This window comes from Piliocolobus tephrosceles, chromosome 7, assembly GCF_002776525.5.
Source record: "Piliocolobus tephrosceles isolate RC106 chromosome 7, ASM277652v3, whole genome shotgun sequence".
Lineage (NCBI taxonomy): Eukaryota > Metazoa > Chordata > Mammalia > Primates > Cercopithecidae > Piliocolobus > Piliocolobus tephrosceles.
This window is the reverse complement of record NC_045440.1, coordinates 12,425,290-12,447,128: the sequence shown is the minus strand read 5'-3', so window position 1 is coordinate 12,447,128 and position 21,839 is coordinate 12,425,290. Positions and strand designations below refer to the sequence as shown.

The window sequence follows — 21,839 nt, the reverse complement described above, 5'->3', positions numbered from 1 at the left end:
CCAGGAAAGCCTATGATATCATGCTCAACCAGACAAGAAGACCTGAAAATCAAAGTGTAAGTTCCAGTCCTGATCTGAATCCAAAAGCAGCAGAAGACTCATGTCCCAACTTGAAGACAGTGAGGCAGAGAGAGTGAATTCTCTCTTATTCTACCTTTTTGTTCTGTTTAGGTCCAGCTACCCTGGGGAGGAAAAAAAAATCTGCCTGAATGGGACTACTGATTCCAATGTTCATCTCATTGAGAAATATTCTCACAGACATACTCAAAATAATGTTTCACCAAATATTTGGACACCCATGTCCAGTCTAATTGACATAAAACTAACCATCACAGGTAGTATAAACATGTTATACTTACTTGAGTTTATAACCAATTGTTTATATTTTGTAATTCCATTATTATTTGTAATTATAGGAACATATTTGTCATAATTATTATATCTCTGGTTTTTCTCATCTGTTTCTACAGAAATTAAGTTACAGCATAAATCCACATACAGTCAAGTAAATATGTGGCCCTATTGTTTTCAGATATTTAAAACCCTTCATAATCCAAGCATATTTTAGGAGAAAAAAGATATTTTTTCAGCAAGTACAAATATTTAATTGTGGTACATGAAAATGTATCTGTGGAAAATAATCTTAAAGGCACTTTTTTCTCTTAAGCTTTCTTTATCCTCCATCAAGTTAGAGTTTTATTGGAAAACATGTCCAACTTATTTGAGAAAGGTGAATTTCTTTTTTAAATGTGATGTCATTTAAAAATTTTAGAATATAGAGGCTTCTTATTCTTTTTACAGTACCAATTCCCACCAAGATAAAAGAAAACCAGTTTAATAGAGGCTTAGTTCCCTGCTTACTTTCTAGTTTTCATTATTCACGATACTCATATAACATGAACTATGTATCATATACAAATACACATCTGGGATACTGTCTACATACACACATTGTCATCGTTAGCGTCATCATCGCCATCATCATGACAGGTAGTTACTAAATTAAGACCATGGTAGCTAATAGTTTCAAAAGTTTCACAAGCCTTTTACATAACTCATGACTTGTTTTTTTTTCCAATCCATAAGAGTGCAATACTACAGAAATGAACTAGCATTTTATTAAAAGAGAAGTGGGAAAAAATCTTTGTACAGTGTTTGGTTTGAAAAATCTACCAACTCACCACTGGGTAGTTCCATTCTAGAAAACTTAATTATTTCCTTGATCCATATAAATAAGTTATTTAAAATAATTAATTCCGTTAAAATTTGATTTCTTTGGGCATAAAAATTGGCTAAACCATTCATCCAGTGATAGAACATCACTGCTTTGCTTTAGTCATTTGCTTTAAATCTGCAGATTGTCTACTCTTCTATATAAAGTAGATTTTCACATGTGCTCTACATTTCTTTCTGCTAACCCAAATAAGACACAGTGTCTACATTCTACTTAGTCAACACACAGTCTCTTTGACCTCATGAGTTGGGGTAGAGCTCACCCATGCTCTCATAGTGAGCATACTGGCTGGACAAACAGTAGCACTCAGAGTGGATAGGGTGGAAACCTGGGGCTGGTGTGAGGGCAAGGTTACGCTCAAGAACAACTGAAGAGGCAGCTGGAATGGAAAAGTGGCAATTCAACCTAGAAGTGCTAAGAGCAGGATATCTCACGGTTGCTGAAGATGTTAGTTGAGAGGAAAAGAAGAAGCATTTTTGGGAATTTTGTGCCATCTGACTAAAGCAACAGCAGTGTCTGATTTATCTGGATCTTTGTTACATTAGGTAGAGACAGTACTATTCCCTTTTAGGATAATGATTCTAGAAGCATTTATTTCCTAAGCCCACCCATGGATGAAGGTTGAGTTGGAGCATTTTGACTGATAGAGAAAGTGACAGAATATCCCAGATTCCCTGTAAATGGAATTTCATGTGTAAAACTGGTCCCTGCAGCATCATTCTGTATACATATTCATCAATCTCATCAGTATTATCAGTTGGGAGAAAGAGGGCTTCAGCAAGGAGACTACTCTTATTACTGTATAGCTTTAAAGAGGTGGACAGAAACCGGAATGACAATGAAAAGTCACAGAGGATTCTCAGAAGAGATTCCTAGTAGTGACTTCCATGAGTAGCTAATTTATAACCGAGAGTAAACCAAAGTTGGAAATTCTCAATAAAAGTATTAGAGTAGAAATGCGTAAAATTGATTGATAAATAGACAATATCTGTCTCCTGCGTTACTTCACATTCAAGTTAAAATGTGAATGCAGAATTTGAGGAAATCAGGTTAACAGCTCCAGATATGTTTATTTTCATAATATCACTTCTTCCTTTAAAATAAAAATTTCAATAACTAGATAATTTGCATTCTGAAGGAAATGAATTTCAAGTATTAAAATAATTTTTACTTTTTATTTCAAAGAATAAAATAAACACTTGTTTTGCAGCTTCAGTGGGTCAAATATTAAGGAAAGGAATGACATAGCTGCCTTGGGCACAGGGATGATGAATAACCGTTAAATAATAATTTGATATGACTTGCTTCGCTGAGATGAATTTTTACCAACCTTGCTCTGGGGAAGAAGAAGAAGAAGAATGAGGAAGAGGAAGAAGGAAGAGGAGGAGGAGGAAGAAGGAAGAAAGAAGGGGAGTAATAGCTTCCTAAATTTTGTGTGATCTGTAAACCCATGTAACCTGGATATTGTAATGTGCTCGCTTCAGCTCATTCACTCAACATACATTTATTGAACATAAATTATGTGTCGAGCGTGACACAAACTGTACTTTTAACAGTCCGTATGAGAAAAAGGAATTGACAGTGTACTATGTTTTCAGGACAGTTCAGCTAAGTAGAGGTTACAAATCACATGAATGATTAAAACAAAATAAGACAAAAAGCCTACAACGAGTACTATGATAGACGTCAACACTGACTGAGGAACTGAAGGGTGGGAGGTGAATTTTAACTCTGGAGGAGGAGGAAGTCTTCACAGAGGACAGGACTTTGACCTGGACTGGAAAAATGTCTACAGTTTTTCCTGTTAAAGAAACACGGATAAGAATTTCTGGCCTGGGAAACTGAAGGTGAAAATAAATAGAAGTGGTATGTAGTTGACAAAAATGGGAAATTTGGCTTACTCTTAAATGGTGGAAGTGAGGTGAAGTAGACATAGAAAAGTAGAACTGGGTCACGTTGTGAAGAGTCTTACATGTTGTGAACAGGAATTCGTTTCAAGCTGAGAGTGATGAATCAATCAATGTTTTGTTTTGTTTTCATTCTAGTATGCCAATATGTTTTAAAAGTATTTTAAAATAACACTGGATATGAAAACTCAAGTGGCTATTGCGATGTGGGTTTTGAATCTATTATAGAAGTAGGCATGGAAAAATGGGAAAAGATGTATTCAAGAAATATTTCTGAAGCAGCTGATTGAATATTTAGGAAGATTAGAGGATCTGAGGATAATGTAGATTTGTTGGCAAATTCCGTATTTCCACCCTTGAGAAGAAAATTTATCTTCTAAACTATATAAACTTAGGTAACAACATACCAAATTCACATCATCTATGCTGAACAAAATAGGTCACTAATGATGGTCTTTCAGAATACCAAGTAGGGAGATTTGCATAGGCCATACTTTCTAAAATGTGTAGGCAGATGACGGTTAATAACAAATCGTCCTTGTTTAGAATCTGAGGAAACAAAATTAAACAAAACGAACAAGGTCATGCTACCAAAACCTGGATTATAGCAGCAAAGTACAGGTCATATCTTACACTTTAAGCTTTATGTGTTTGTGTGTGTGAGTATGAGATTTTTTTTTTAGTGACCAAAATGCTTAAAGAAATTTTAAAGTCTATTTTGTTCAGTTCAATTTCTTACTTTTTATGTTGGTTTGACAGTTCAGAAAACCTAGAATTAGATGAGCCCCAAGAAACACCGTACTTCCTCGTGGTTGACAGGGCATATTTGAAACAAAATTTCAGAGTTCCAACATGGCTTGTTAGCTTTTTTAGCTCTGTCATTTGAAGCAAGTGATTTAATCTTTCTGTACTACAGTTTATTTATTTGTGAAACAAGAGTGATGGTATCCAGTATTATTAGTAGTAAAATACTGTAGTTAAAATGAGTAATAAATAATAAAAGCAGACGTTGCTGTCAACAGAGGGTAGGCTCTGATCTGTGCATTTTGCGTGTGTTGTCTCATTTAATCCTTGTAACAAGCCCGTAAATTATGTACTATGACCGCTGTTTTACAGATGAAGAAACTATGACGCAGAAATGTGGAGTGACTTGCCAAGTCAGCATTTGGCAGCTCCGGGGCTTGAGCTCAGTCAGGGTCCCCTGTCTGTCTTACAGTCATGTTATTATCTTGACTCTTCGTGGATGGTTCTATTGTAACCTTCATAAGTAGATGATCTCATATATGTAAAGTAGTTAGAGCTGTGTCTGGCATTGATTAAGGGCCAGTAAATGTTGGTTGCTGTTTGTACTACTGCTATTTCACTACGACTTAATGTGATAGTTAAACTGGAGAGAATGAGTATCTGAAGCTAAATCCTTACCTAAAACACCCATATCTTCTCAACAATATTACTAATGCTTTTTTAGGGAAATCTCTTTCACACCAGCCTGTCACTATTAATATTCTCTGTTTTTATGTTTGTTAATTATCTGGTTTATTGTCTGTCTGGCTACCAGACTATGAACTCCAGAAAAGAAAGAAGTCTGTCTCCTTTCTTTCTCTTTTGTACCCAGTGGTTAGCAGAGAGCTGAATATATTATAGGCACTCAGTAAATATTTGTTATAAATAAAGTGAAGGCAATAGAAATAAAAAGAAAAAAATCATTTTTCCATTGGTCACATGCATAGCCTACCACAAAAAAATATTAAAAGGAGAAGAACATATTTCATTATTTTTCTCTAACCATTAGAAAATTGCAGCCATGCCCTTGGCATGAAGAATATGTTGTGTAATAGAATTGTAAGCAGAACCTCTCAGGCACACTTAACAGTCTCATTGCCTTTCTCACTGGATCACCTATCTGCTTTGTCTAAAGAGTGACGTAAGAAGGCAGATCTGTCCTCTAGAGCTAGAGCCAAGTCCAGGTTAGCTCCAGAAAACCATGAGATACCTTATTTCTGTTATAGAGGATTTATTGGCTTGGAGGAAAAATAATTACATTCGAAGATGAAGATTTTCTTTTTCCAAAAAACATTTATGCTGGTATATCATGCTATATATTATACATATTATTTTATATAGATGCTATATATTATATATGCTATGTACTATATATTTATATATTTATAGTAGCATATCATGCTATATATAAATATATTTTTATACTAGTATATCATACTATATATTAAATATGTTCTTACTATTACAAAACTTAAATGTCTGATTCCTACTCCATGAAAAAAATCACCAAAATAGATTTCTGTCCTTTGTGTTCTCAGCAATAATAAACTGTTAGAGAGTACTACTATGTCTATTTAAATATCTTAAACCACATATTAGCTTTCAAAATTTTGGAACATAGGAGTATAATATAAAGGATATAAACCAGACAGTGGAATGGAGTAAAATATCAGTATCAGTTATTTTCTCATTTTCTCATATAGAGACCTTTGGAGAAACAAACACAAGAAAGAAGACGTAAAATTTAAGAAGTAATCAATTCTTTATTTAGGGAAAATATTTCTTAAGTGCCTTTCTTTATTTTTGTTAAGAGGTGATATGTTGGTGCTGATTCTCACCTAAACATGTATTTGAGACCAGATTTGTGAATTGCTTAGGATTGTATCTCCGCTTAAATGACTGAAAGGTTTTTCATCATTATGTGCATTTTTATTGCATGTTTTAATTAGTACTGAGTGGATAGTGTGCAAAAAGTCATGTGTTAAATCTCAAATACATGAGCAATGGGTCTAATCCACAAAGATAGCATGGTACTGATATAAAATACAAAAATGATTATGTGATTTGTGGATGGAAGTGATGATCTTACAGGCATCAAATTTCATTTATCAAACATGAATACTTGATTTTGGTTCAGCTCACTTGATCACATAATAAATAATATAGCATAATAATATGTTGATGTTCATCGGAACACAGCATAGAGAATAACTGACTACCTCTGCGAGCTGTATGTTTATGGTTCTACTAAGTAAAAAGATAATGGGTGCTATCACAGTGAAATTTTAATCTAGATATAAAAATTTAATTCTGACAAAAAGAATTAGAATTATATGACAGGAAGGGAAGAGTGCTAGAGACAGAGCTTCAATAAGACCTCTGTGGTTAGAGTAAAAGGAGATTGCTGTGTTGCAAACAAAGACGTGGAAGGATTAAACTTTTAAACGTTCATTTCTTTTTTTCTTTTTTTTGGAGAAAGACTTTCACACTGTCACCCAGTCTGGAGTGAAGTGGGTGCAGTACGGACTCACTGCATCCTCTGCCTCCCAGCTTCAAGCAATTCTCCTGCTCAGCCTGCCGAGTAGCTGGCATTACAGGCGGCCACCACCATGCCCAGCTAATTTTTTGTATTTTTAGTAGAGATGGAGTTTTGCCATGTTGGTCAGGCTGGTCTCAAACTCCTGGCCTCAGGTGATCCTCCCGCCTCAGCCTCCCAAAGGGCTGAGATTGCAGGTGTGAGCCACCGTGCCCAGCCTAAACTTTCAATTCTACCAAGTCTATTTCTCTTTTTAATTAAGTAAACTATCCATTGCCTTCTCAACCTATTTTTTCTATCTTAACATGTTTAATAAAGCAATAATCCTTATAATATACTTACATAGTCTATAAATTGTATATACAAGTGCTTATGCTGTTTTACTCTACTGTTCACGTTAATATGTCTAGTAACTCAAAAACATATAGTGTCGTATATTTTAAAACTCTAAACCAAACTCATATATGCTATATCAAACAAATATTGAGAGAGAGTGAACATAATTTTGACCTATAGTTTTTTCACAATTTTTTGAACTGCAAGATGTTTTATAGACTTCTCCTGTTTCTTACATTCAAATATTCAATTGTATTTAATTCAAAGCTCCTTATTAACATACTTAGGTTGAATTTTGCCAAGATTGAATAGAATTTTGTGTGTGTGTGTGTGTTCACGTATGAACCATCATCTTTATGTCATTATCAAGAGACAGCAGTATTCTTCTTGGGTATAAGGTAGCTGTTTGCAAACCATTTTTAGTCCATGAACTCTTCTTTAAATAGGATTTGGATGTATCACTTGATTAGGATGATGTAATTAATTTTAAATATTTTAGATTTCTTAGGAGATAAATGTCTGCAGCATAGTTACACCTATGGAAAAGAAAACTAGACTTTTTTCTTTTAAAACTGCAGAGAAAAAACATATGTCTATAAAATATAGATATGTATATAAAATGTATACATATCTCCAAATCACAAATTCCGAATCCTAATATTGAGAGTTTTAATATAGCTTACATATGAAAGCACTTGATAATTGACATTGACATAGACATGACATACTGCCTAGATGGTGAGGATGATACTGGAGGAGACTTTCGCAGTATTTCAACATCCACAATGCAAGCACCAAGGGAGGAAGTATTTTTCTATATTTTGATCACCGAAATGTCCCCACCTCTAGAACATTATATTGTACATAGTGAGTATGCAATGAATATTTATTGAATAAATTAATACAGATTTGTAAACGATCACCCTAGTTAGGTTTTAGATCAGTAAAATGAGAATGTAGGGATTTGGATGTTACTTGTCTGAGGGAGGTATGACAAAAGGCTAGTATGTGAGCTGTTAAGGCAGTGTTGTTGTCCTTCAATAAACTATTTTTACTGTTAAATGCTAAATTACTGATAAAAGTCAACATGTAACAGAGCTATATGTCCTAAAGCAGAATTTACAAAAATCTTATATTCTATATACTTCCTTGCGAAATCCTTGTATGATTTACAGAGCATTTCCATGAGATTGAATAATATGGTACTATAATATCAATTTTTATTTAATGTTGTCTACTGAGTAGATAAAAATTCTTTCCTTCAGCAGCATGCTGAGTAATAGTCACATAACTGCGTAGACATGGCTGTCGTGGTTCCTTCTCCTGGATCTTTCCTTTTGTGACAAAATCAAGTTAAAAAGAAATCCCAAATAGACACATACAATTAAATTGCTTTGTGATAAGTGCTTTAAACAAACTAAATGGAGAGTGGGAGTTTGAGGATTCAAAGACTCGGTAGTTACACTGATTAGATGAGCCAATTTTGAGAAGGTGGTGTTTAAGCTGAGATCTGAAAGTTGCAACTTAAACTTAAAAAGGGACTTCTGCCTTTGGGATGGCATCTGGAATATCTGCACAAGCAGACATAGAGGACACTGGGAGAGAAAGAGGAAAAGGGCTACTACACCTCGATGTACAACAATCAGTAGACTTGGAAATGCTTGCATCTGATAGTACCACTTACGAAAATGAAATATGCTGTCAAGTAATTATTATGAGACTCTCAGTTTTTTACACTGTCCACCAATGATTGGGATATTAAATTAACTATCTAATATAAAGCAAACAAATTAAATATTTGAGAATATGTAAACAAATGCAGTATAATTTTATGTAAATTTGACTATATTTCTATTTTCTATTTGATTTATTTATTTTATACATGTTTCCCAGGATAGTCCACTGGTCTTACAGTCTGACAGGAATGTAACAGTGAATGCAAGAAATCACATGGGGCAGTTAACTGGACAGCTGACCATAGGTGAGTGTTTTGGGTAAAGATTGCTCCTACTGTGCTTGGTGTTTTTGTTGTTGTTGTTTTTGTTTTTTGTTTTGTTGTTGTTGTTGTTGTTTTGAGATGGAGTCTCACTCTGTCACCAGGCTGGAGTGTACTTTGGGAGGCCAAGGCGGGCCGATCATGAGGTCAAGCGATCGAGAACATCCTGGCGTACTGTGCTTGTTTTAATTGAGAAAAGTAGAAGTATGTTACTTCTCTGATATATAACTCAACATCCCATTACAGCCCAGTTTTCTTGTACATGATCTGACGTGTCATAAGCTACTCATGTTTCCTCTATTTAGTAGTTATTACTCTTGTCAATATATTATGAGATTGAACTACATTTATTTTGCTGATCATTACTCTTGAATTATGAAATGCACCATTTTTCTAAGAAATATTTTCATAGCATATGTTAAATTATAATAAATAAACTTAAGGAAACATGAGATGATATAACATTTTTAGGTCTATGTCCCTTTTCTAGGGGAAATATTTTCTAATAAATTGTATCTGCTTATATAAATTAGAAATTACATGAGTTGAGTATAATAAATGCTAATGTTTGTCAATTACTTCTACATTTAATGTTGAAATTATCTGTATTTTAAGATTTATGGGCTTTATGTGTTATTAACATAAATTAATGGTAAAGTATTAATTTTTTCTCATCTCAAATAAATATTTTAACTTAGAGATTTATATCAAAATACAGGATGTGATTACTTGACTCAGTTTTTATAAGAAGGCAAATAAGTAATTTGTAATGTAAAGTTTTGATACGCATGTAGATTCTGAATTATTTTTATAACACTGTATTGGTTCTGTGGATAAATTGCTTAACGTAAACATTACATATCTCTTTACATATACATGCACACATATATAAAGAGATAGAGAATGAGAAAGAGGGAAGTAAATTACAGCTTTGAGGACTGAGGTATTGTTATTTTAATGAGAAACTAATCATCTTTAAATGCGAATGTATGTTTCCAATAGTTCTAATTAAATTATGCAAAAATATTACATTTGAAATATGAGCTTTAAAAACATGAATCTGGATTCTGTGTACTTAAATTGTAGGTATATATATATATATATATATTTTTACGTAAGAAAGTGGCAGCCCTTTATTGCAAATATGCACACACTCTCGGGCGAGGTTCTCTGGTCCTCAGGTGTAGGGGAGCCAGGGAAGTGAATCACGCTGGCGCTCTCGGGTGAGGTTCCCCGGTCCACGAATGCGGGGGCTGAAGAAGTCACGCCGGCTCCTGCCGGAGGTATATGCTTTTTAATATTTGCTTTGATGAAACCAAAAGGGAAACATTTTAGCATATATGAATTTTCTAAAAATATAATTTTGTTTGTAAAAATTGTTTCACTTTACATCATAAAACTTTGTCATTACATATCTATTAATTGCTACAACTGGATAATGTTTTGTGATAATTAGAAATATAGCAGTTATAGAGGGGTACTATTAGCAAATGGATTCAAGATTAAATAAAAGAAATATGTGTATGGATATAGAACTAATTCAGAAGCAAAAACCGTCCACTTAAATATTCGTACTAATTCACTCGTGTTATGTTGGAACTGCAGAAACTATAGGCCTATGGAAACAGGCCTAACCTTGGTAGATTTTCCATATCCTGATTTTCTTAAAGTTGAGAACTCTTCAGCCAGATGGAACTTCCTTTTGCAATCAGTCTTTCATATAAAAAGTTCTTAGTAGAAATATCAAAATGTAAATTAAGAGTCGGGCACGGTGGCTGATGCCTGTAATCCCAGCACTTTGGGAGGCCGAGGCAGGTGGATCACGAGGTCAAGAGATCGAGATCATCCCATCCAACATGGTGAAACCCCACCTCTACTAAAAATACAAAAATTAGACAGGCATGGTGGTGTTTCCCTGTAGTCCCAGCTACTTGGGAGGCTGTGGCAGGAGAATCACTTGAACCCGGAGGTGGAGGCTGCAGTGAGCCGAGATCGGGCCACTGCACTCCAGCCTGGGCAACAGAGTGAGACACTGTCTCAAAAAAAAAAAAAAAAAAAAAAAGGTAAATTAACTGCACAATGGTTATATACCCATGCCCACTGTCAGACACAATAGCTACATAATTCCTGCCTATAGAGCAAAGCAATCATTTGATTATGTGAAGTACAAATACTGTTTGCATTTCACTGCATGCTTTCCTGCAGGAAATAAAGAATATAGTGTGCTAGGATTTTCAATTACCCTTCCAAACTGATTGTAATGTTATATTGATATTTGCCAAATGAGAGAAAAATGACAAGAGGAGGAGGGAGAAAGAAAAAAATGTTAAGCTGAGTTTTAAATGCAGCAAATTATTAAGTTAATAACACAGCAGCTTATTGTGCAGATAAATACATTTATTCCAGTGGGGATTTAACTTTAAAACTATTTAATATCCTGGTCCTTTGAGTGTATCGATGATGTATGTATTTTTACTGGTTTGCGTATTTTAATGAACATAGAACAAAAGAAGACTAGGGCTGTGTGAAAGGAGATAATGTATTCATTTTTGAAACGAAGGCACAGGGAGCTACTTAGTAGTTGGTTGGGTGCCAGCAAACTAGTTAATCTTTTGGACCCTCAGTTTTCTCATCTCTAAAATGGGGATAATGACACATTTTGAATGCTATTATAAGCATTATGGTGATGTCAGTGTCTACAAATGGTAGGCAATTGTATATTGAATCTATTATTGTGATGATGGTGAGTGTAATTATTGGTATCACTTGTATTATGAATACAGTGATATTATGGGAGAAATCTCATGATGGTTTTCTATTCTGTGTATCTGTGTGATATTAGATAAGGTTGAATTATGATACAGTTGAGAGGTATGTTACAAAACACAACACAGAAAGTGTATCCCGTGTTCAGAAACTCTTCAATTATGTAAAAATAAATTTACCTTTATGTAGAGTTTGAAGACATACTTGAATGAGGCAATGTAGAAAATTAAAATTTATTTCTAAAGACTCTAATTTTAATTGTGTATACATAAAGTAGCTGTTCTAACCCTCCTTGTCTACTTCTTTTCTTATTCTTTCAGTTTTTATGTGTATGGCCTTGATTATAGTAGAGTCATGATACTATTTTTGCAATATTAAAAAAACTACCACACAAACTGAATCGTTATGGAAAAGAATTTCAGTTACTCTTCATTTTCTAAGTAAAACAATTCTGTTGTCTACCAATAGAGTGCATCAACTTCTGTTAGAAAGGTATACGCAATTCTAAAAATATAACAATTTGAATGTTTTTCCAGATTTTATTCTCATTGTACCATTTTCCTCAAAAATGTATGTAAGTAGTTTCAGCAAAGCAAGTATCAATTTCTCTTGTACCCTACCTTTTTCTTTCTCTATAAGCCTAGCTTCCTACTAATTCCACTCGCAGGGATATATATAGTTCAGTGATTAGACCAACCCATGTTGTAACTCTAATCCTGACTCACTGATAGAATTTTAAATCAAATTATTTCTAATACAATAAATGCAAAAGAGAAATATTTTATACATACACTGGCTCAAGCATAATACAAACTAAATCTAAATATTTAAAACTTTAGGAAGACAAATCAGTTTGACAAACAATTTTGTAAATTGATAAAGTTTCAGGCTTTATGAATTTGACCAGGTAATATCCAGCTTCCCCCATTAAGTATAGGATTCTAATTTTCATGACCTTCATAACATTGGAGGAGATTGGTGAACTCAAGATTTCTTCCTCCAAATTTCTCTTCTTAGAATAAAGCTGAAAGAGAGGAATGAGATTGTTGTTGAGAAGTGGTTAAAGAAAGTACAACATCCCAAGAGGTCAGACTCCTTGAAGAAAAAGCAAGAACTTTCTTAAACAAGTCTCAGAATCATTCTCCAGGTCAAAATTTTCTATTATTTACTCTATAATTACTATGTTCTTTAGCAGAATATTATTTTTCTTTTATAGGTGAAAAAAGTGTGTGACTTTAGGTGTGTTAAATATTCATATATGTTGATAACATGATGATATTTTCCATGACTTTCTATCAAAAAAGTGGGTAAAAGATATAAATTATGCACCATCTTTGTGAAGTTTATTTTATTATCTCAGGGAACAATTATAGTATGTGATATATAGAATAAATATTTATGGTAGTATAAATAAAATACAAAGTTTTGATATAGACTTTGTTTACAACATTAATAATAATTCTGTAGTAATTTGGTTCACTGAAAACGTAGTACTCTTTCCCACAATATCATGAGGATAATTATATATTATTTATCAATAACATTACATTGATATTTAACAGACTATATTTAAACCACTTTTATAAGTAGTTAACAAAGTATAGGTTGATTTCAGTAAAATAATTTATCCTTTAAAAATATTAGCCAACCTGGCTGTTTTTAAGCTATAGGTTGCTTTTTCTTATGTTACAGAAAATATCTTTTATTTTTGACAAAGCAATGGCTAAAAACTAATATAATATTTTCCTTTCTCATGTGCATTATGCCATCATTCTATAGCTGAAGGATAAAAATGAAAGGAGGATAAATTCAGAAACTGGAAAAAGAATAATCTTAACTGGTAGAGCTAGCTTTGTGTTTTTTATTTTGTTTATTTGTTTGTTTTGTTAGTGTTCTGCATTTAAATTTTAGTCACAGTGACTTTTGAGATACTTAACATGGCTACTTATGGGGTCCTATGTCATAAACAAGAAGAAGTTCCACAATCCCACATCTATATTATTATCCCAGTAAAACATTAAGGTTAATTGGGTATTAAAAAACTGAATGTCATTCTGAAATTTTAGTTTTAGAGTGTGCCTAAAACCACAGTCTTATGCTTTAAATAAGATCTCCTATTTCATCATAGGTCTCCTTGTTTAATGCTCAATAAATTCAGAAGAATGAATTCTGAATGAATTAACACCTAGGAAAGGCTTGCTGTTATAGTCAGAATCATTTGCTTGTCTTTGATATTCTCATTTCTACTTATCAAAAATTAGTGGCATAACCAAATTGTATAAAAATCTTAATTATAATCTTTACTTTCTCATTTTCTGTTTTTCCTCAGTAATTATTGAAACTTAGGCCTTAAATAAGCCTGACTGTATGTTAATAAGGAAGAATGTCATTTGCAAGCAATTAAACAAAGTGATATTTTTGTTTATTATGATTTTCCTTTTTCATATTTTACACTTTGAGCAATTAGCATCACTTAACAATAGAAACTGTTGTAGACAGCTTCTGTAGCAGAGTTGACTCTGGTTTCTTCGGAGATCTGAGGTTCTTGCCTTCTTTTTCCAAGAAGGTTTATCAAGTCAGGGAGTGGAGATGATGATAGTCAGATGGGCCACAATAAAGGTATCAAGATTGATCATTTGCACTTCTCAGAGTGTGTCAATCAGCTACACATTTAAAAATAAAAAAAAAAACTATATATATATATGTGTGTGTGTGTATATATATATGTGTATATATATATGACAAAAGAAGATTTGTTTAGAAAATTAACCATTAGGATTCTGAAAGTAAATAATTTTTAAAATTTGTTTTCCTGTATTTTTTGAGTCAATATCTATTAATAAGAGCATCCATGTTATGAAATAACTTCCATTTTAAAATTATATAAGTTTATGAAAAGATTCACATATATGTAAAGTTTCTATTAGTAAATTTTTACTCATAAGAAGGCATATCTATCTTATAGAATAATTAAACTACGGTGATGTTCCTGGTAATAAAGGTTTAAAAGGAAATATAACCAAATGACCCCACTATACTTTAAAAGAATGCATATGATCTTATAAGAAACAAACACATTTTTCTCACATGTGCTGAACAAAATATACATTTTGTTTAATAGAGAGAAATCTGGATCGTATAATGTGCACTATTTTTAACAACTCTACATTAAAAGAAGCATTGAGCCTAGAAATCGTCGACAAAATGCTTTAAAGAAGGCTGGATGCATGACAAAAAGGGTAGTTATGTAAAATAATTGTGGAAGGGAGACAAACAGAGCATGTTTATTGGTCCAACTCAATTCAGAAACAAAAATCTAGACTTCACTTGCAAGACATGGTCTGTCTGTGTCTTTTACATACACTTTAAATGATACATAATTGGACCTGTGTTTGCCATTGGTCAGTTGAGGTGAGATCTGAAAATGTTAGTTGACTGTGGCCGGACCTGTTCGTTTCCAAATACCATGACCTGATGATGAAATTAATATTGATGAAATTCCTTTTAATAAAGCTGAAGACCTTCCCTAAGACTCTTAACTGGATTAATGCCCCTCTGCCTGCCTCCAACATCCTCCAACATCCAAGAACTCTCTTTCTTCTCCTCTCTCTCTCCCGCTCTCTCTGCCCCCACAACACACACACTTGCCCAAAGAATCAAAGCAAGAAAAGTACTAGGAAGCAAAGTCAAGGTCAGGACAACTTTTAGAAAGAAGATTTCTGAGTCCACACACATAAACTGATTAAAACCTCAGCATTTTAATATCTTCAGAAACTATTTTTAGGAAGGACATATACTTCACCAGTTAATAGCATGGATTCTGGAGACTGCTAAATCCCAGATCTGTCAACTGCCAGCTATGTGACCTTAGGTACATTACTCCAGGCATCCATTCCAGGTTTCTGCGGGGATAATATGAGTATTCGCCTCATACAGTAGATGTGAAAATTAAATATGTTAATATATAATAAGGTATTGAAACACTTCCTGGAGCATAATATGCATTATGTATAAGTTAGTGATTGTGATTTTTTTGTTAGCCCTGCATGTGTACTACTCTATATACATGACCAAGTCTCTGGGATTTAGTTGCCTTGTGTATGAAATGAGTCTATTTTGCTAGATTGTCTCCATGACTCTTTTCTGTTCCAAGTCTAAATAATGAAAAGCTACTTTTTACCTTTGGATAAGGGAGTCAGTTGATGAATCTCCTGGTCCTTACGTTGCTCAATATTCAGTTGTCCTGACAAAATGCCATCTGATTTGATTTTTTGACATCTTATTCATACAGCATAGGCACATATTTTGCACAAAAATTTAAAATGAAGAAGGTAAATGAGCACATCTAAATCAACATCCTAGTTATGGTTTTACTCTTTCATCAAGTTTTGGCTTATAAAATGTTTTTTTTTTCCCCAATGAAATTTAATCCACAAAATAATTTAAGTCCAATTAGCTTATTTTTGTCAGTGCTAAGCATAAGCATTTTTTTTGTTCCTAAATGAATAGAGAAAAAATGTAGACGAGGGTCTTATAATAAATATTTAAAGGCCCTGAAAATGACATGTAATCTTGCATTAAAGCAATTACAGTGAACACCTGGGGATCGTTTAATTGACTGCAGATGGTATAGGACGTGTAAAAACCAAATTTATGTTTTCTGTCATTGACTCATTTTTTTTAACTTAGAGAATGTCGTAATAGTCTGGGATAATTTAATAAGTATGAATGTTTGATGTAAAGTGAGCTGTGCAAATCTTGAAGGATAGATCAACAAAACACTTAGGTTTAATACTACATATACATTTCAAATGATTAAATGCATTGTTGATTTTGAGTTCATTATTAATTAATTCATGTTAATAAATTTATAATTAATCCATTTGAGGAAATTGTAAGTTGAAGTAGATGCCTGTGATATCAGGAGAAGGATGTCACGCCTTAGAAATTAGAACTCTCAGTCTTTGTAACTCAGGTGAAATGAGAATTATGTCTGAAGGAAAGACACTAATGATTATGTTTTGAAAAGTTGTATCAAAGGAGTATTTATATTATTTTTTAAACATCCTGAGTCATTATACCAATTCCTCAAAGTTGCACATTGTTTGTGTCCTACAAACAGAAATATGGACTGGCTCAAATATTTAATTAAATTCACATTTATTTGTAGAGATAGAAGTGCAGAATCAGGGAATACTACAGATTTTCCTTCCTGGAGGACCTAGACTAAAACCTTAAGGAGACGATTTGACTGGTCATCTTCAACCTTTGCTGGCTTGCTCCTTCTCTTTCCAAGTACCCCATGCCCTTGTTTAACATCAATCACTGCAGTTCTACAAAGCCAGCTCCACTTAACAGTGCTCTGGGCGATGGTCTTAAAGACCATTCTTGCATGGTATTGGCCTCTACTTCTCAAGACCAAGGGTAGCTAATTTGCTAAAATAATTCAGCCTATATGTCAATGAATACTATATCTTTGAAATTTTTCCTTTTCCAGACAAAATATATGTATTTCAAACTATGACCTTTGGTAACAATATCTTTAGTTGTTAAAGTGATTCTAGTCTTGAGGGTATAGAAATCAGGGTGATAGGATAAAGTGAGAAACTGTGCCTCTTTTAAGACATATTGTAAAGGTGTCCTCCTCCTTTATTTTAGCACTACTTATGCCACTCCATCTCCTTATATATTAATAAAAAAGTTAATGCAAGTCTATTTCAATAAATATAATGCATAGACTATTTCTTAAGTGCGCAATACTGCAGAAATCACTAAGCAGATGAATAAACATTTTATCAATTTCGTAATTATATACATTTATCCAAAATATGAGTATATCTCTAGTGTTTGAATTTTAATATTAAAGTAACTGTAATAAAATAGAAATGATATATTACAGGGCCAGTTAAAAAATAAAAGCAAAATAAAGTAACAAAAGAGTGGTTTTAAATTTTCTCTTTTAAATATTTCATTAGACCTTATGACTACATAACTTATCTGAAATTAATGAGTCTATAGCTTATAGACTTAACCAAGCATTGTTTTTAATGAGGCTCCCTTTGTGGGACCTCAGAATTGCAGGTGCATTGGAGTTCCATATATAATTGACTTATGGAACATGCAGTTTTGTGTTTGCCTTAATAAGAAACGTGTCTTTGGAAATTTGGCTAATGTGGCATAATGTTCACAAATGTAAGGTTATGGGAATAATTATCTGAAAACATCAGGAGGCAGGAAGCTAAATAAAATGTAGGATCCATATGTACACAGAAGATCATTCACTTCAGTATTAGGGTTCCTAAATGAGGTGGCACCCAAGCCCAGATGACTGTCCAACAATACTGATTGCCTGGTCATGGGGTAGAGAGAGAAGCTAGGGGGAAACAGTTACTTATGATCTAGGTCTGTTAACTACAGTAGCGTTTTTCTACTGACCTTCGCTTTGGATTTTGTATCTATTCTTGTATTTAGTTTTGGAAAAATTCCAAGTCAGATAATGTATGTACCAGAAAAATAAACCACAGTGGGAATAGAAACTTGAGCTAAGGAAGAGGAGAAAATGAACCCCAGCTATTCTTCTGTTTCCAAGTATTTATTAGACTCCTGACAATATATATTTCATAATGAGGAAATAGTATTACCCAAATCTCTTCAGATTTCTTAAGATTGTTATGAATCCCTTAATCAGCATTCTTTAGTTAAAATATTTAGTCAGTTCTGAATTCATTGGCAACCTTTGTTTCCAATATTATCTCTAGATAATTTGTCATATATTTGCCTGAAGTTAAAAATTTTTAATACTATATGATCCCTCTATGTTTTGATCCAATAATCCTATGGAAAAAAAAAAGAAAAATCTCATTTTTTCATGGCTTATTTTGATTCTGAGGTCACGTGTTAGCTGTTTTGTTTTCAACATGCTCACAAACCCATCCATCTATTGTTTAATATCTTTCCTTCCTCTACCCCTCCCAAAGGAATTAGAGCATGTTAATAATTCATAAATTTTGGAGCTCACCTTTTCTCATGTCATACTTAGAATAAAAAAAAAAAGTTTCTATTCTTACATTGCCATACTTCATCTTTCTACAAAGATTATTGAATGTAATTCAAAGACCAGCCTGCCGCTCCAGGGAGGCCTGCATTGCAGACTAAGAAAATGTGCTTTCTTTCCTCGTATCTCTTCCAGAGGTCCTTATGATTCCACATCCTTACTCTTCTCACTTGCGGGCTCTTTGCTCACCTAACCTGTGAGCTACTAATTGAATCAGTAAATCTATCAGCTACCTAAAGCACACTAGAGTGTTATAGGTAAATATATCTGGGGAAGAAAGCCTTCAATATTACGCATAAAGAAATTGACCATACATATTTTCACATTAGAGGCTTTGAGAAATCATAAGTCACAAGTATAATGACTAAAATAAAAGATACAGACATTACTAAGTGTCAGATTGGACACAAAGCTACTGGAACTTTTATACTCCTGCTGCTAAAACTGCAAAACATTACGCCATTCTGAAAAAACAGTTTGCCTGTTCCTATCAAGTTACACATGCAACTACCATATGGTCCAACAATCTCACTCCTAGGTGATTGCCCAACTTAAATAAAAACATGTTTACACCATAAAGTTTATAGAGATATTTACAGCAGCTCTATCCACAGTTGCCAACAACAAGAGTCAACTCAAATATCCTTCAGCAAGACAATGGATGAATACACTGTGGTATATTAACACAGTGGAATGGTATTCAACAACGTTTTTAAAAAGCTATTGACATTATGTTAGGTAAAATAAGTCTGGCAATTTATATACTATATGATGGCATTTATATGACATTCTTAAAAAGACAAAACTATGGTAAAACCAGATTCATGCGTAGTTCATAGGGATGGCATGGAGGAGGGGTTAGGTACAAGGGGATAGTACAAGAGAGTTTTTGGAGGGTGATGACTCTGTCCTATATTTTGACTGTAGTGATGATTACACAGTAATCTGCATGTGTTAGGATTCATAGAAGTATATAGCAAAAATTGACTGTATATTAACTTCAAAAAATTTTTTAGTTTTTCCCAACTTTACGTGATGTCTGTCGTTTTTTATGTATATAATTTAACATTCTGAACACTAATATTTTCTTCATGCAACTATTTAATACTGTACTTCAGGTCCAGTGGGGAATTTATCCTGTATGCCTGGGTTTTTATAACCCTACTTGACACGTGGTAGCCCCCAAATAAGTGTGGAATAAGTCATTAGAATATCTTGAACATTTTCCCCAAGACTTATTTTTTTAGATCTTGGTTTTCATGAGATAATTTTCCAAAATGTGTGTCACTACTTTATTCTGGCTCATGATTCTGTTTGTTCTTTACTTCACATTTCTGAAATATGGAGGCATTCATAACCTTCATATGAATGGAGGCATTCATAATGCCTTCATATGGAGACATTCATAATCTTCATAATCTTCAGGAACATTGAGTGTCTTAGAATAATGCCCATATTTCTTTTACTGGTGATTTTTGGTTCATTTGTGATTATATTGTTACTGAATATTATTTAAAGGAGTTTCTTGTTCTTGAACCATCATCCTTTTCAAAATAAACCTTATGATTGCATAGATCTTGTCAAATAACTTGTGGAAACTTTTGACAAGGTCTGTGGTATGTGTGTAACTTTCTTTCTTTCAGGGGTATCATCAAATGTATAATAAATGCGTGTTGGTCTCAGAGATTCTCATTATTGAAATAACTCAATCCTTATTCTTGACTTAAAGCAAGTTTGGACTCATCTCATTTCATTTTCACTCTTAAGGCTGATAAAATTATTTACAAATAATTTCTGGTTGAGATAGCTATCATTGCTGTTGGCTTCTTCTGTTTTTATGTCACCTATATCTGCTATCTAAGTTGTGCTGTGTGCTCATTATACATACAATGAACGTTTATTATACGTGCTTCTTTAGCATATCACATATATGTGGATAACAGCCAAATCTATCCTTCTGACTTTTTATCTCTTTTTTTCTAGCATAAAACCCAATGAACCAATTATTATTATTTTTGTGGTTATGCCTACACCTGACTATCATGTTGATTTCTAATTCAACATTCATCTATCACTGGGTATTTTAAAAACACTGAGTGGTCATTTATCTCATCCTCAATTTTTAGTATTAAAAGATAGTGGTACCTAAGTTTATTTTCAACACTAATAGTTCATATTTGCTGAGAGGTTTTTTTAAGTTTAACAAAACTAATCAGCTTACCTTTAAAACCCAGCTTTTCTTTTTTATATTCTCACACATAAACAGCGTATTATTTAGAATAGCCCATAACTTTTTTGGGGTACAACAAATACATCACCTCTGCTATGAGTAACTTTCTTAAAGCACAATAAAAATAGAAATGATCTGTCATCTTCATTGGTTAAAATCACATTATCACATTGATAAGAGGAAAGAGATGGATGCAAGTAATGTGAAACTACTGCAAACTACATATACTCCACTGAATACATGTATGATTCTTAGGAATGAGTAGCTTTAAAAGAGAATGCATTTAGAATGTAAAAAAATGATACGTGGCAAAGCTGATTTAGTGTCAAACAGAAGTTCACAGGGTTACTGGCTGCACGTAGAAAATGATGAACACCAAATATGCCTTTGCAAAATAAACCAAAGGAATTCCTTTCTGTAGAGAATATTTGTGGCTTGAGGAAAATGTTGGTAGGGTCACAGCATAAGTAACAAAAGCAAGTAGTTTTGAAATAAAATTTGATAAGTGTTTCCAAGAAAGAATATTAGGTGCTGTTACAAGTAATTTAATGATGACTATGATTTTAAATGGGCCTTCTGGCCTCCTTCCATTCTCTACTTTGCTGTGCCTCTTTCTCCCTGACCATTTATAATTTTTATGGTGACATAATAAAAGCTTTTCTGTGTCAGACCTTCCATAGATATGAACTTACTGTTTTTCTGTCTTTCTACATAGTCAACATAATAAAGTAATAAATAAATATTTTAGCATAATTGAGCTTTCACATAGAGAAATATTTCAAGATGCATGAAGTTACATAATATATACTAAATGGTGACCCTGAGTTTTAGCATAAAGCCAGGGCAGCACAACTAGAACATTTAAAGGATTTTCCAGCTCACTGCTCCTGCATCCCTTTCACCTTCAGAGCTAGAAATATTCCCTCTGTGTCTGCCCCTAGCTCGCACCCACCATAGTACCTGGTGCTAATCTTATCTGCTGACAAGGAGAACACTG

The 21,839-nt window shown here is 33.3% G+C and overlaps 1 protein-coding gene across 4 annotated transcripts in view; it reads left to right on the top strand.

Moving 5' to 3' along the window:
- Window positions 1-21,839, top strand: part of SGCZ (sarcoglycan zeta) — a 1,168,508-nt gene that overhangs the window by 1,010,535 nt on the left and 136,134 nt on the right. For all 4 annotated transcript variants that reach the window (XM_023219161.3, XM_023219159.3, XM_023219160.3 and 1 more), the window contains one exon: window positions 8,690-8,777. In XM_023219161.3, the coding sequence (XP_023074929.1) occupies window positions 8,690-8,777 (88 nt within the window). The remainder of the gene's footprint in view (window positions 1-8,689; window positions 8,778-21,839) is intronic.